Raw genomic sequence first — 17,093 nt, 5'->3', positions numbered from 1 at the left:
GGTAGGTTAATTGAAGACTCTACGGTGTGAATGTGAATGGTTGTTTGTTTCTATGTGCACTGCGATTGGCTGGCGACCAGTTCACGGTGTACCCCGCCTCCTGCACGCCCGCGATCCTCGTGAGGATAAGCAGTACAAAAAATTGATCGATGGTGATTTTTTTTTCTTCAAATGGACAGAAGTAAATAAAAAAATTTAAAAATCTAAAATAATAATAACATTACAAAATAGAAGTCAACACTTAATTATGTTATTTATTTGAAAATAATACAATCGATTTAATGTGAATTAATTTCTGCTCTTTAATATTACATCATACGTTGTATCTTGTATCTATGTTTGTACGGTGACCTTGAGTGGCGCCAATAAATAAAATGAATTAGTATTATTATCATCTTATCTTATTATTTTAGCTAAAGTGACATTTTCTTTCTTAATCCTGAGGTTTTTTGTATTCCACATAATTGCATATTATGTTTATTATTGAAATGTCTGTATATAAACAAAAAAAGAAATGTGACAAAACAATGAGAAATAGTGTCAAAATCATCTTCTTGTATATTTCGCCTTTTCTGACTGAAAATATAGATTTTCGAGTATAAACGTTTTAAATACTGGGAAAAAAGTTCCCTCTTTCCCTCTTGTTGGAAATTCCTCCCACGACAAAACTGAAACCTGACATGTCACCGCTGGAAGCAGGTGAGTCAGCGCAGGTGAGTGAATCACCTTTAAATTTGGGATTAAATCACAAAACCGATACCAGAATAGACCACAGGAAAGCTTTGAATCTATATTTGACCCATAGGAGTCGTTAAATCACGTTATTTGTCAGATAAATTGCTAAAATGTTGAAACGCGGCCAATCCGCACGAAAAAGTAGTTCCTAGAGGTTTTGAAAGGTCTCGTCGCAAAATGCAGCCGTATCTTAATTCTAGCACCTTCTATGTCCTTTTAATATGAATGTATGTTGTTGGAAAGTTTTACTTTGTTTTTAAAAGTTATACAAAGTGACGTTAAACTCTACAGGTAAACGGGGAAGTGCGAACAGGTGCGCGGGTGCGGCCACGCCCACAGAAACCTGAACTTTCCGGAAGACTTTTTTTTTTTTTTCCTTTCCTTTTTGCGCTTCCACTTCATTTCTCTCCGGTGTAGGCCACGACCGGTCGACCTATAGTCCGGTGACTCCTTTGGATGTTTTAAACCAAATGCAATATAAACCTCTCACATAAATACAATTCAACTTTGAAAACGTTTTTAAGCTTTTTGATTTGACTTTGTTGTCACCTTCAGTACACCTCGGGGATTGGAAAACAATTCAAGAAAGACAACAAAGAGGAAGCGTAGCGGCATCAACAACGGCGGTGGCTCGTATTTTTATTTCTCGCTCCTCTTTGACCCCCACACCTTGATGGACTACATGGACAGCGGGCTGAGGTACACCCCCACCCAGGTAAGACTTAACAACCGATTGTACAGTACTAGTTTAGTTGTGTGGCCCCATGAATGAACGATGACATTGAACTCACCCCTCGCATGACGTCACAGAGCAACAGGAGACCCATCAATCTGAGACGAATAAATGGTGGGCGTTAAGTGGCCGCCTTGTAAACGCTCAATATGTACCTCCAATGAAGGCTTTAACCTTACATAGTGTTTATTTTCCTTGGCACGTTCTGGGTCAACTTTAACCGTGGGCCAAGAATATCATCATCATAATCATCTGTATGAAACAAAGAACTACAGATCTTGTGAACATTTTAATTGCCAGTCTGACAGGATGATAAATGTGCAAATGTGGTGGTGACACAGACAGTTCTCGGGACTGTTTCAAGCCCCCTAATGAACACTGTTAACACGGTACCATAAGAAATACACACATGGTATATACTGTTGAAAAGTTCCCACCATTTTCGTTAGTTTTTTGTTTCAGTTGCCATGGGTCAAATATGAGCCAGAACAGTATCAGTGTACACAAGCAAACCTTGTAGCACTTCTCCAAAAGAATAACATTTTGAAATACCGGTATTTTCATTTTGGTGTATTTTGGGTCACTTTAGGGCAAGTCATGACATTTACGAAATTTTGATCCTGCCTAATGTCAAAATGGACCAAACCTGACCCTGATAAATGTTAATGTAATAGATGCATTTGTGTACACTAAACATTAAATATGTGCTCAAATGCTATAGCACCTTGTGCCTCTTAGGTTTTCATTACACAGTGTAAAGAACTCTTGGCATCTATTTTATATAGTTAACTATTTCATTCCTCAGTTGTATTTCTCTTTGGAGTCTTTGTAACATTCCAATACAACTAAAGCCCAAACTTTAATACAATCAGAAGTGTATACAGTAATAATGTATAACTTGATGCCCTGAAGTGGTGTCACACCTGGACTATCCGCATATGCATTTGAAAATTTCCATTCATATGCTTCAAGTTTTCCTAAAATACATTTACATCTGTTTTGGGGAGATGAATCATGATTTCCCCTCCTCACCGAAAACAAGTACCCACAAAGACATTTATACATGTAATGAATAAATCTGGATGTTTGGAAAGCCCTCCAGTCAGCGAGCGTCCCGGCTGGAATCAGGCTGTCTTGGTGGCGGTTCAGTCCCAATCGTGAATTCCTCCCGGTCGTCCGCCCTGTTGGGACTTGTTCCAGGAGTCCCTTTTCCTGTCTCGTAGCACCGGGATGTATTCGCTCCAACAACCGAATGCATTGAAAACAAAACCAAAATGACAAATCCGAAACGGTAACTGTGATGTGTTCATGTCTTCAGGACAAAGATGTTGACAATAATGAATCTTTACGCTCAAATTCTTAATTTATGGGACTTTTTAATCTCCCAAAACACCTAAATGTGTCCACATTATTAGTAAATGATTTATAAAGTACACTATAATCTCTAAAGTTAAGTGATGTTATTTGACTTCTAAGTTGTTCAAAATTTCCCATAGGAAATAATGTAACTCTGTTCTAAGGTCCAACTGTAGCCATCTTAAACCCGGTATTTCATTAGCCTACTAGCACAATTGCCTCGAAGTTTATGAATGTTTTCGGAAAACAGGAAAAAGCAAGCAAATTCAACAAGTCAAGTTGTCTACGTTCAACCTTTGCAGATAACCGCGACCTAGATGACTGACAATCTAGACAAGCATAAAGAAAAAGACCATTTTTAGTAAGCACATTGGTATTTTTTATTGATATTGTGACAGCAAGTTAAAAAAAATACTTTGTTATTAGGCTAACGATTTCCTGTACAGGCAATGTGCTATATAACATTTAAGTCACAAAATGGTGAAGGAAAAGTTTTGCTTTTTATGTTAGCATCTGCTTGGTTGGAAGTTTGTGTCATGCAATTGATTATGTAATTAATAGTGAGCATCATAATCCAAAAGTGCATTTTCGGTTTCGGACCGAAATATTTTTTTCACCAAAATAAAACTACCAAAATAATATATCACATGCAAAGCATCTTACATTTTGAACACTGTTGGCCGGCATACGTGAGTATGTACACTTCAGGATGAAAAATCATTTAATATTAACAAGCAATGTCCTATAGAGCATTGCATATCATCCAATTGAAAGGACTGGGATGTCACTTTATTGTTTTTTTGTTTACACGTTGTCACACACCCTTTACTTAGGGTTTTGATAATGACATAGTGCCATAAATCAACTATAAATGAGAAATAGGCATAAATGTTAAATAACACATATATTCAATAAACTACTGGTAACATAAACACACATTAATAACAAAGATTGTCCTTTTTTACTGTAATAATTAAAATTTGCATGTCGCGATGAATTATGGGAACCGTGTGATTTTTCTGTCATCATGCTAGTGGCTACGAGCTCAAACGGAGCATCCTAATTGTCATCCAACCTCGCTGCTTTCCACTGTTTGGGTAAGGGGAATGCTTGTTGCATGATATTTTGTGCCACCTCGGCTACCTACCCGCTACAGCTAACGCGGCTAAATACGATGCCGAGCTGTGGAGCCGAACGTGCGCCTGTATCCGTTGTCAATGCAGCATAAGTCACCAATCATCGACTCCATGACAGCAAATAAATTACACTTTTAGACAAGTATTGTAATAACAAAGGACAAGGGGAGGATAAGACGAGGCCAATGGCAGCACCATGTTAATCACTAAGCTATCACGTGAACTCTCAAAACACCAAAATAGGTGATTGGGTGTTACAGTACACTTGTCACATTGGTCTGGCTTGAACCACGTTATAACTTTGAAGAGCAAAATAGCAGCGAAATTAGTATGTTTATAGAGGAAAATACTGGAATATACTATGCTAGACAGCAATAATAAGGACCGGAAACTAATTAGTACCTCACCACTGCTATGTCACTTGAGAAAATGAACCTATAATTTAAAAGTATATTAATATAATAAATAGTTATAATATAAGATAACCTTTATTACTTCCACAATTGGGGACATTTTCATCATTTCAGCAGCAATAGTGGATACAGGAAGTAGAAAAATAGCATGCAAGACAAAACATTTGGCTGCAAATACGTCCGCCAGGTTGATGCAGTAAATACTTTAAAATACCCGTTCCAAATATTAAAGCCATAATTTATTCACGATTATGATTATAGAGTAATGATTATGAGGCAGCTCGGTGGTCGACTGCTTAGCACATCTGCCTCGCAGTTCTGAGGACCGGGGTTCAAATCCCGGCCCCGCCTGTGTGGAGTTTGCATGTTCTCCCCGTGCCTGCGTGGGTTTGCTCCGGGTGCTCCGGTTTCCTCCCACATCCCCAAAAAATGCAGAACAGTATGCAGAATTTGTTTATCCTATTACATAATACATACTGACCCATGGTAATGTTCTTGACATATTTTTTAAAATATGGAAATTCAGACGAATTGTTCTGAAGTTAAATTTCTATAGGTTGACAGCGCTGCAGTCATAGCCATAAATGCAATTTTACTAATAATTGGCATAGTTTTATAACTAATAATTGGCGGGTTTGATTTATTTTTATGTTAATTAATTTAAAGCGCTTTGTGTTCCCCAGTTTCGGTTTTCGGTTTCACTCAATTTTCATTTCCGTGCACTAGTAATAAATTGTATTGCTCATCATTGTTCTGAGCAGCCAAACGCTTTATGTTGGCGTAAGTTCCATTTCCAGTGATTAAATGTCATGATTGCAGAATTATAGGTTTATTTAATTAAGCAGTTTTATTTGAGAAAAAAGATAAAATATGACTTTTTCCTCATTGTCAAGAGTATTATCAAAGAAAATCATTTGCATGTGTCACCTGTCAAAATAAATGCTAAAGATGCATCTCAATAAATTACAAACCCCAATTCCAATGAAGTTGGGACGTAAATAAGAACTGAATACAATGATTTGCAAATCCTTTTCAACCTATATTCAATTAAAATGTTGAAACTGATCTTTTTTTTTTTTTTTTTTTTTTTTTTTTATGCCTGTGACACATTCCAAAAAACCTGTGACAGGGGCAACAAAAGACTGGGAAAGTTGAGGAATGCTAAAAAAAAACCCACCTGTTTGGAACATTCCACAGGTAATTGGAAACAGGTGAGCGTCACGATTGGGTACAAAAGGAGCATCCCCAAAAGGCTCAGTTGTTCACAAACAAGGATGGGGTGAGGTTCACCACGTTGCGAACAACTGTGTGAGTAAATAGTCCAACAGAATGACATTTAAGAACAATGTTTAAGAACAACGTTTCTCAATATACAGTACAATTGCAAGGAATTTAGGGATTTCATCATCTACGGTCCATAATATCGGCAAAAGATTCAGAGAATCTGGAAAAAATCTCTGCATGTAAGCGGCAAGGCCGAAAACTATCATTGAATGCCTGTTACCTTCGATCCCTCAGTCGGCACTTCATTTAAAACCGGCATCATTGTGTCAAGGATATTGCCATGTAGGCTGAGGAACACAGAAAACTATTGTCGGTTAGCACGAGGCTTTCCCACCGCAGGAGCCTTTGCAGGAACTTCCCTAGCTACCCTGGTGTCTTGAGTTCCCTGTGTCCCCACCGAAAAAAAAACTACCACGCTATGGAAAGTTCCCAGTGGATTATTTCGTTCCTCCTGGCGGATATGGTCTTCCGAGAACTACCAGGAACTCTTTGAAGGTGCATGCTGTGCTGATAAACGCTGATTGGTTGACAGACTACAGAGATCCATCTCCCATTGAAAATGTGTGTCGCATTTTGAAGCAGAAAATACGACAACAGAGTTGAGACTGTTGAGTAACTGAAGCAAGAATGGGAAATAATTCCACCTCCAGAGCTTCAACAATTAGTATCCTCGTTTACCAAACTCAATGAGCATTTTTAAAAGGAAAGGTGATGCAGGGCTCGAGAGTGCGGCCAGTTTGGGTGCGCACGTGACCTAATTTTTCAATGATGCACCTTTAAAAATATATATAAATAAATGAGGTCCCACTGGTGCACCCAGCATTTGTGGTTGGGGTGGTTGGTGCACGTGATTGGTCATTGCACTGGGCAGAGGGGGTCGGTGTGACAATTATACACAGTTACACAGCACACATACGATGTGCTGAGAGGAGGGACGGAAGCGAGTGAGTTAAAAGTACAACACTCACGAACAAATGTGAAGTATACTCTAGTTAAGAAAATGAGTGACAGCATGAAAAGAGGGAAAATATGGACACATTTCGATTTCATTGGCTTCTGTCTCAGGATCTGCTCCGGTCGGTCGGACTAGAATCCTCCACGGCAACACCTCTGGGAGAAGTGGTCCACCTCAGATCTTGTCCCAATTGGTCAGTGCAGAACCCATACAGCAACAGCCTCCGATTCGGTCATCGCCACTTAGGCCCCTCTCCGCGCAGCCTACATAATAGGCTATTTCATTTTTTGAATTGAACAACTGAAATAAACTTCTACTAGGTTCGAGTTGATTCAGATGCCGCTGTGGTTTGCGCTGAAGTCGAAATAGTATTTCCAAGGTGTTAGTATTGTATTTGTGTAAGATAGTGATGTGTAACGACACGTCTTCTTGTTAGTCCATTCTGTTTTCATTTTTTCATCTGCCTCAATAAGAAGTCTTCCCCGCCAGCAATGAATGTGTGGCCTGGCAACTGATCAAGATCAGGTTTTAATGTGTTTCATTTAAATAATAGGCATGTAGACAGTTGGATTGAGTTCATGTCCTTTTATAGTGTTTTGTGGTAGTTTGAAGGTGCAGGTCTTTCAAATGATTTGCTGGGCCTAAAGGGAAACGCACAGTTTGTGCCTCCAGCCGTCATTGTCACACAATTGTTTGATGTTGTGTTGCTGTCTGGCTCCTCAGCTGCGCCAGTGGCTCGTTTCCCAGCAGGTTTGACAGGATTTTATTGGCTGAAACCTTCCTCCTCCCCACTCCTGCTCCTCCTCCTCTTCCCTGCTCTATCTCACCCCTGAGAGGCAACCACAAGCAGAGTCGTGACTCACGCTTCAAGATCCTTTTTTTTAAAATTTCATAACCATGCACTTCAACTGTTCTCTATTGGTGTGAGTGACACTAATAAAGTGTGGTTTCCTACTGACATGGCATGTTTTGTCTGTTTGGAGGGGCTACATTTATAGGTCACTAGGGACAAAGACATTCCTTGAATACACAAGCAGAGACTTGCTATCAGTTATTTTCACTTGTTTGGCCTCGGAAGCTGCCATGTTTATTGCTTTTACTTGTAAGTGGAAACACTCCAATGAGCAACTTTTATAGTTGGACATTTAAAACAAACAAATTGTAGCTGTGCTGTGACTACAAATAGCTCCCACTCTTCTTCTGCTAACCAAAACAGCAGCACCTAGAAAGGCACGTAAACATTTTCTCGCATTAATTACCACATAGTGCAAGTTTCTTGTGCGGTAATAAAAATGTTCATTGCCAGTTGTTGTTCAATGTTCATTATGTATGTAACTGCAATTGGCATTCCTGTAGTATACTTATGTGATCCCTCTACAATGTTGTCTTGTTGTGCCCAGTCTGCCTCGGCCCAATTGTAATAAAATGGTCATATTGTTTATTTCATGTTGATGAGCCCGAGAGAAGGTTTCCCTGCATGCCAAACAAGAGATGAGTTGACTCAGAGTCTTTGTACATGCCTCTACTGTAGGGGCACTCATACAAGTCGCGTGATTGGTTCCCGGCGCAACATCGACCAATGAGAGCACGAGTGGATTTATCCCGTGAGCTGATGGGCTGCGCATCATCGCAGCCTCACCCAGCATCTTCCCTTGTTGTGTCTCGGCAGTCTCGTCCACGCAGTTGACTGTCTCGCATACTGTATCTTAGTGTTGTGTTCGCAATAACTTTTTTTGTTTAAGTGATAATTTTTTTGATTAGTTAAGCAAGCCCTTACAATGCCGTCTGAGCACTGTGCCCCTGCGAAAGCTTCCTCCAGGGCGCCCAAGAGGAAGAAGAAGATGACCATCAGCGAAAAAGTGAAACTTTTAGATTTGATCAAAGAGGGCAGAAGTTATGCATCTGTGGCACGCCATTATGGCGTGAATGAATCTACAGTGCGGTACATCAAGAAAGAGGAAGCAAACATCTGCAAAACTGCTTCAATAAAGAAGCGAAACGTGTGGTAACTCTGCGTAATAAGAGACGGGGTTATGTCCTTGTACAGGGGAATTTTGAAGCAAAAGAAAAAACAAAGACAACAACTACCCATCACCGTGTTTTTCTCCAAGGTAAAATCCCAGCTACGCCATCAGCGCCTCCAGCAGAAGAGTCTCCGAGTGAACCTAAAGCCTCTACGAGTCAAGTGAGAGCCTCTCCTTCGCCACTGACGCAAGCCTCTTCGCCTCTCTCAGAAGGCAATGTTGATGAATGTTAATTACTGTATAAGGTTTTATAATTAAAGATTTAAGTAAATACGTGTACTGTTGTAATCTTTGTCTCAAATATGTAAAGTATAAATACTGTTTACATATTTTAAACATTCTGGTACCCACATACACATCCATGAAAATTCCTGGGGGGAGGGGCAAATCCTACGTCGCGGTTTTTCACCTTTGGCGGGGGGTTCTGGTCCCCATTAACCGCGAAAAACGAGGGAACACTGTATAAAAAAAATTAGGGAGGTTGTCAGTTGTTTTCTTCGGTATTCGTGGCTTGATTTAGTCCCTATTCCCAGTGACTGGGAACTACTGTACTATGTTGTGTCCTGTGGTATAGTGGTTAGTATATGCCAACTGTAGGGAGCGGGATTGAAGCTCCTCATATATTTAATGCCAAATTACCCTTGTGTGTCTTCCAGGACAAAGAATGGGACACCAATGTTCAGTTCCTGCCGGCATCGGACAACAAAAAGCTGGAGAAGAAGAAAGGTCCTGGGAAGGTGGGCGCCGTGGTCGGAGTGCTGATCTTGTGCGCCGTCGTAGCACTGATGGCCGGCCTGCTGGTCTGGCATTTCCATTGTAAGCGTGCCTCATGTCATTACATTCTAATTTCACACGGTTCCACTCAATTGCATTTTGATGATTTTTTTTCCTCAACTACAATGTGAAGAAAGTCAAGTCAGAGTCGCTTAATCATAGCAAACAACCTCTATGATGACTGAAGTTATTGTTAACCCACAGTTGTTTGTACAGTATTAGACATAACATTTCGTCATTAGGCATAGCAAGCTAGCTAACTGCAGATCGTAATTGCCCCGGATAACCGCTGAGGCAAGTGAAGGCGCTCAAGTTCTTATATAATGGGGGACTCATGCCATACTCCAAGGTCCATTACATTGTGCTGTTTTAGCTACGCCCCAAATGTCAGAAACACTGAAATGGTGGTGGGGGGGGGGGGGGGAAAGGTGACACTATATATGACCACAATTGAGTAGTAAAGCAAAGCAAATGTATTTATATTGCGCATTTCATACACAAGGTAACTCAATGTGCTTTACATGATTAAAAGCATTTAAAAACAGAAAAAATGCTTATAAACATATATAAAACAAAGGCAAAAAAAATGCTCTAAAAAGCATGGAAAAAAAGAAGAGTTTTTAACTTGGACTTAAAAAAAATTCACACTTGAGGCTTATGTCACTTCTGTTGGCAACTTATTCCATTTGTGTGCGGCATAATAGCGAAATACTGTTTTACCATGTTTGCTTTGGACACTGCTCCACTATTTGACCAGAATCTGTCGATCTCAGATCCCTACTGGGTTTATAATCAATGAGCATTTCTTTCATGTATTCAGGACCTAAACCATTTAGTGATTTATGGACCAGTAGCAGAACTAATCAATTCTAAAGCTGACTGAGAGCCAGTGTAAAGACTTTACATTTGGAGTAATATGCTCTGACCTCTTTGTTCTGTTCAGAACCAGAGCTGTAGCATTCTGAATGAGCTGCAGCTGTTTCATGCTCTTTTGGGGGAGTCCGGTCAGAAGACCATTACAATAGTCAAGTCTACTTGAGATAAAAGCATGGATGAGCTTCTCCTGGTCTGCTTGGTACATGCAAGCCTTACTATTACTACTACTACTACTACTACTTACCTTACTACATAGCTCTCTGTCTTTGCACGTTTTCATCAATTATCTTCAAACATGTATATGTACTGTATTTAGAAACAAATCTTTGAATTCACTCTGGAGGGTCTTTAATTCCACTCCTGAGTCTACTATTTTAATATGTATTTTTAGTATATGGCTGTAGTTGAGCGTTATAAAAAAAATAATCTATGTGATTACAGTGAACAGGATATCCATGTGTGCCGTAATTGTCCATAGATGCTTCAAGATGGCGACAAAGCATGTTTTTATATTAGAAAAGGCTCTGGCCTTACTATATAAAGCTTATCACTTCAACGTAGGTCCTTGGCCACAACATGCCACAAAGATTTTTCAGTGAATCACGTGAGATAGGTTGCCAAAATAAATCTGTGACTAGGTGAATTTAATTTGCAAATGCCCAACCGATGATAACAGCCAATTATGAAATTCGTAACACTGTATTTTTTGGGGATATAATTATCTATTTTCTCCATATCAGGGATTCTGTAGATGTTCTGCAGTGTTTGGGGAAACTAATGTTGAAGGCAAAATGAATAAACAGAAAAAAACACATCATAGAGAAAGTTCCTCGCTTTTTATTCCCGTCCCCCGTCCTCCCGGGTGTCTTCCACTGAGCTGCTTTTGATCAAGTGGCAGAAAGTTGTGCTCTTCTTCATGTATTCTTGATGTTCTTGTATGAAGGAGGCGTCAGCCTTCACACAGAACAATCCCGAGGGCTTTCAAGACATAGAAAGAAAAAGTGACAGACTAAGACATCAAGGGCTGCGTTTTTTATCTGAAAAAGGATGAAAATATTGTCGTTTTAGCTGTTTGTTTAGCCAATGTTGTACTTGTTTTTTTTTGTTTAAAAAACAAAAAAACAAAATATTGTCTTTCTGTAAACATAACCCCTGTCCGTTTGTCCTTGCAGTCCGTAAAGACGTGCGCGTCAAGAAGCTGTACAGCGCCTCCATGCGAATCACCAACCAGGTTTTCGAGGACGCCTACGAGAACGCCAACAGCTCTGAGTTCAAGGCGCTGGCCAAGCAGGTCAAGATGCAGGTACGACGAAAACAACTGCCGCCATTCCTGCGTTTGTTACCTCCTCCCTCACACTCTTCTTGTGTCTTTTGCAGCTGAAAACGCTCTACAGCAAGAGTCCGCAGCTGGCCAAATACTACGTTGGCTCGACAGTTCAGGCTTTTAGGTACGACAGGTCTCAAAGATTTAATTTGCATGACAAGTACAAGTAGGAGTGTTTCTGGACCACCTGGAGGCCCAAGGCAAAACAAAATCCAGGACAATGGATCAGAAAATATATCTTTTATTAAATAGTTGACATGTAAAATGAATAACAAATAGCTATCAATAAGCCTGATAGTTGGAGGCCCCAAAATAAATAAGATAAAATATGAATAAGATTAAATGCAACTGTATTGTACTAAAGTTAAATACAGTGGTGCCTTCAGATATGAGTGACCTGATTTACGAGTTTTCCGAGATACAAGCTGTTGTTTGACCGTTTTATTGCTTTGACTTTGAGATATGAGTTCTATATGTTGGGAGTGAAGTTAACTCAGCTCACTTCACAACAAGCAGCAGTTTGGCATAGTGAACAACTCTTTGAAAACGAGGCTTGAAGCTGTGGAATGCCACTACCAGTTCAAATTTACTCTCAAAGTAAACATAAAACAAAGAGACTTACACAGCATAACTTTGCCTTAAAGTCCACTAGCTTAATGCGAACACAATAATGGGAAACGCCATAGAAGGGCAAACAAAATATTTGAACATAGACAGAGCAGCAACACGTGTAGATGAAAAATATAACCAATATTCATTGGTGTGTATTCTTTATAAAATGTCCAATATTACTGCAAATTACGTAGTTACAGTAGTTGAGTGAAACTCTTCGTTTGTCTGCATGACTGTATTGTACTACCTCCTGCTGGCCAAGTTGTGCCCACCAGAAGGCGCCACAATAATGCACAAACTGTTTAATTCTTTGTTTTCTATTTTATGTCATGTTTTCATGAAGCACAATATTATAAAGAGCTATTTTCTCTATTAAAAAACACATTACCGAAAAAAATATATATTTTGGGGGGAGGATGGAACAGATTAATAGCATTTCCATTCATTTTAATAGGGAAAGATGATTTGAGATATGAGTGCTTTGAGTTACGAGTGTGGTCACTGAATGAATTCATCTCGTATAGTAAGGCACTACTGTACAACTGAGCTGTACTGTGGCAATGATACTTGGAGCCCCAAGTATTTTTTAGGTGCTACTTATTTTGATTTTGTGTTTTGCTGGCAGCGAGGGCAGCGTCATTGCGTACTACATCTCAGAGTTCAACGTTCCGACTGGCCAGGAGTCGGCAGTGGACAGTGCCATGTCCGCCATGGACAAACTGGTTGACAAAGAGCAGCGCAGCATTTACAGGCCAGGCAACTCTCTGCTTCTGGAAGACGTCGTGTCCTCGGGTACAAGAAGTCACCCAAAAAAATGCTCTCAAATCTGTGAAACCTGCTGGTGGATTCACTGTCAGTGTTTTTATTTTACAGAACTCGATTCACGATTGTTTTCAGCAGAATTCAGCAGTAAGTGATCTGCGTTTTTCAGTGTCATTTTCCATTTTCTGTAGCGCTTGTCCTCAATATGATCTTATGTGGAGACTGTCTTAAATCGGGGTCACTTCACAATATTGTGCATGCCCATGTCTGTGTTGGTTGGGAGTGGCTTGTTTATTGTCACTATATGCAGAACTATACTAAATACAGCTTTATTTATTTATTTATTTATTTTGTATTGTATACATTTAATGACAATAATTCCTCCTATTTATTGAGAAGTCCAAGTTGATATAAAAAAAAAAAAAAAAACAGCACAGCGCACAAAAATGAATAAATCCACATCAATGAAAATAATTTTGGACAAAATTGTCACACATTATATTGTATTTTATATTTTAAGTGTGGTACTAGTACCACTAGTAGTACACAGGATCTGTCTTGTGGTATGCAAAAGAATCACTGTCCAAATTCAGTTCAGTTTTGTTGTATTGCATTTTACTGGAATCAGAATAATCTTTATTTTGGAATTTGTCTCCGGTAGTTGGAGCCGCTCTAGTACGACAACAGACAGTCAATTGACAGAGAACACTTTTGAGACATAAAGACATTGACAAAAACACTGAGCAATAAAAGGTTGCTAGTAATCTGGTAATGCCGGTAATTTTTTAATTTTTTTATTTTATTTTTATTTTTTTATTTTTTTTTGACAATTGTGCAAAAAGATGCATAGTCCTCTAGCAGTTAGAGCGGTTTGAATGACTAATAGAGCAATATTCCGGTGCAATGACCATCGTGCAAAGGGCGCAGAGACTTCAAGGAATGTATGTAGTTTAAAGTGACTAGTAGTGCGATAATCTGGGACAATGTCAATTGTGCAAATGTTGCAGATACTCCTCAGTCAGTCACAACAAACTCAAGACAAAGTATTGGCGGCATGTTGCAATGGAATTGTAGGTTAGCTGTTAAATAAGTTGATGGCAAGAGGGAAGAAGCTGTCGGAATGTCTGCTAGTTTTAGTTTGCATTGTTCGGTAGCGCCTACCTGAGGGAAGGAGTAATGTACTATACCTTTGCATTAAATCTTTAAGAACAGTTTGATTTTTAAACAATTATAAAGGTACAAAGTTTGTTTAATTAAGGTGCATTAGAGTTCAATTTAATCATTATTTAAGTGCATTTTTTTTTTGCATATTAAGGTGTAGTGTTAATCTTCAAATTGTGAATAATGTTACACTGGCTTACAATAATATTAAATATAATTTTAAGGAAGAAAAGGCCTAAACGACTGTATTCATGTTGGAGTGCTAAATATTTTTTAGGTGGTACTTTGAAAAGTTTGTGAACCACTGTGTTATGCTATTACTATATGTGTAGGGTGCCGTTTGTAAAGCTGCTCACGGGCGTGCTGGAGCCTAAGCCAGCTATCTTGGGGCGAGAGAGCCAATCGCAGGGCACATATAAACAAACAACCATTTGCACTCACATTCACACCTACGGGCAATTTAGTCTTCAATTAACATGCCATCAGTGTTGCCACAGTTAACTTGAAAAAGTAACTTACTTTACTGATTACTTGATTTCAAAAGTAACTAAATTTGAAAAAAGTAACTTTTTAGTTACATTCAGTAGCTGTCAAGTGGCAGGAATATCACTATTCCACAGTACAAAAAATCATTAGGTTAACTGTACTCATTACTTGGTAATGTACGCCACAGAAATTACAGAATGATGTCATCAACATGAAAAAAAAAAAACTTAAATATGAGTGTAGTTGAAGACACATTAAAGGAGCAACTTAGAGCAGACTTGACCACCTAAATACAAACAAGCACACCATTCACAGTACATTTCTTTAAACTCTTAACAGATAGATAGACACCGACTGTAGCAACCCTGTCGATTGTGTGGGGGTCCATGAAGGCAAGTGTGTGTGTGTGTGTGTGTGTGTGTGTGTGTGTGTGCGCGCACGCGCATAGTGTACAACGAACCTTAGTATTGTCCTCTTTAGAGAAACTTGAAGTTGTGACTGTATTTCCAGTTTAAGTATGGCAATCCCTCGTCACCGTCCATTTGGTTTGCGCTGCTGGCTCCTCGTGAAAACGTGAGTTGACTATGTGCGGAAAACGTGCAACATGTCACGTGATGCCATTGCCCCAGATGGCTCCGTTTATAAATATTTCGCCTTTTTTTGATATTGTAGTTGTGTGCATTTTAGTTATGGATAGTTAAGAATATAATGTGTTTCGTCTTTATATGACGAGTACTTTGAGTGTTTAGTGTCACTTTTATTAAGAGCTGTCGCGGGAGCTAGGGAAGAAGGAGGAAAAATAGAGAACCAGCCAGAGACCGGTGCTTCCCACTGACCTCCCTGCCTCAGACTGCTTGCTCGTCGGCCGCAAGAGAACAGACATCAGCCCTCAGGATGGATTTGGAAAAACAAGTGGCAAGGGGAAAAAAATAACTGTTGCCGCTGCTGTGCTTCTTTTTTTTCACCTGGGCATTTCAGCATGAAATACATAAAATTGGCACTAAACGCTCAAAGTACTCGTCAAATAAAGTTTCCCTAACTGATTTGTTTTTTCAGGTAGTGATCATCTTTTTCCAAGGGCCCATTTCCCTATATAAGATGTTTTTCATAAATCATTTGACACTACAAAAACACAGCTTTTATCTTGGAACGTCCATTGGTTGGCAGTATGGATTTGAATATTTGACCTGAAACATTTAGATTTAACATCTTAACATTTATATTTCATATTTATATTTAAATATTTAACTTTTAGTTTCTATATTTAAATTTAAGAGTTATATTTAGATATAGATTTGCCATTTATACAAAGATTTAACATTTAGTTTTAAAATTTACAGTATATTAACATTTTCAATTAAGATTTATATATTTACTTAACATATATATTTATATATATACATTTAAGATGTATATATTCAACATGGCGGCACGGTTAGAGCGTCAGCCTCACAGTTCTGAGGACCGGGGTTCAATCCCCGGCCCCGCCTGTGTGGAGTTTGCATGTTCTCCCCGTGCCTGCGTGGGTTTTCTCCGGGCACTCCGGTTTCCTCCCACATCCCAAAAACATGCATGAATTGGAGACTCTAAATTGCCCGTAGGTGTGAATGTGAGTGCGAATGGTTGTTTGTTTGTATGTGCTCTGCGATTGGCTGGCGACCAGTTCTGGGTGTACCCCGCCTCCTGCCCGATGATAGCTGGGATAGGCTCCAGCACGCCCGCGACCCTAGTGAGGAGAAGCGGCTCAGAAAATGGATGGATGGATGGATATTCAACATTTATATTTGAGATATAGGTGTAACATTTAATATTTGGATTTAACTATAAAGTTGACAAATATTGTTCTAAATGTGCAGAAAAGTGACTTGAAAATTTAAGACACTTTTTTTAGACACTGTTTGAAGATAAATGTGACAAAATGTTGCTGTTATTCTCAGTGTGAGCTGCTTTACAAACGGCACCCCATAATTATGCTATCAGTCGTTGCAATGTAACATGGACTATTGTCTCATGTCTCAGGATTCTTGAGGTTTTCCGAGCACACGAGGACCAACCACATTGGCCAGATCAAGTCCCCCGGCTTCCCCGACAGCCCATACCCGCCCAACACCTTTATGGAGTGGCAGCTGCGGGCCGACCCCAACTACATCATCAAGCTGGACTTCGACACGATGAATCTGGAGGAGAACTGCGACAACGACTTTGTCAAGATCTACGACTCCCTGGTGGCCATCGAGGCCAGGGTTGTGCAGGAGTGAGTCATACATACAGAGCTTGAAAATGACTTGATATGGTGTGTACGGGACCCCTTCTGGCCACATGAGATTCCTACAGCTGCTAAATATAAATTCGGTTTTTCCAAACCGTAATTGAACCAAGGGACATATTTTGCATTGCATTACATTACATCTCACAGCACACCATCAAAGAGAAATGTCCCAAAACGTGGATAAACAGGTTAA

At 39.5% G+C, this 17,093-nt stretch overlaps 1 protein-coding gene across 3 annotated transcripts in view; it reads left to right on the top strand.

Moving 5' to 3' along the window:
- Positions 1–625: 625 nt before the first annotated feature.
- The window catches only part of st14a (ST14 transmembrane serine protease matriptase a), a 31,601-nt gene continuing 15,133 nt past the window's right edge, over positions 626–17,093 (top strand). Inside the window, exons 1-8 of one of the 3 annotated variants that reach the window (XM_061781221.1) lie at positions 626–713; positions 1,291–1,450; positions 9,293–9,452; positions 11,459–11,589; positions 11,664–11,734; positions 12,848–13,014; positions 13,096–13,131; positions 16,651–16,885. In XM_061781221.1, coding sequence (XP_061637205.1) covers positions 1,409–1,450; positions 9,293–9,452; positions 11,459–11,589; positions 11,664–11,734; positions 12,848–13,014; positions 13,096–13,131; positions 16,651–16,885 — 842 coding nt within the window. In that variant the 5' untranslated portion in view covers positions 626–713; positions 1,291–1,408. Of the gene's footprint in view, positions 714–1,105; positions 1,179–1,290; positions 1,451–9,292; positions 9,453–11,458; positions 11,590–11,663; positions 11,735–12,847; positions 13,015–13,095; positions 13,132–16,650; positions 16,886–17,093 lie in introns of those variants that run through there. The other 2 variants (XM_061781223.1, XM_061781222.1) reach the window with 2 other exon arrangements.

The sequence above is a fragment of the Phyllopteryx taeniolatus genome, chromosome 8 (genome assembly GCF_024500385.1).
Source record: "Phyllopteryx taeniolatus isolate TA_2022b chromosome 8, UOR_Ptae_1.2, whole genome shotgun sequence".
Taxonomy (NCBI): domain Eukaryota; kingdom Metazoa; phylum Chordata; class Actinopteri; order Syngnathiformes; family Syngnathidae; genus Phyllopteryx; species Phyllopteryx taeniolatus.
Note: the sequence above shows the minus strand (reverse complement) of the source record. Positions and strands in the feature narration are given on the sequence as shown.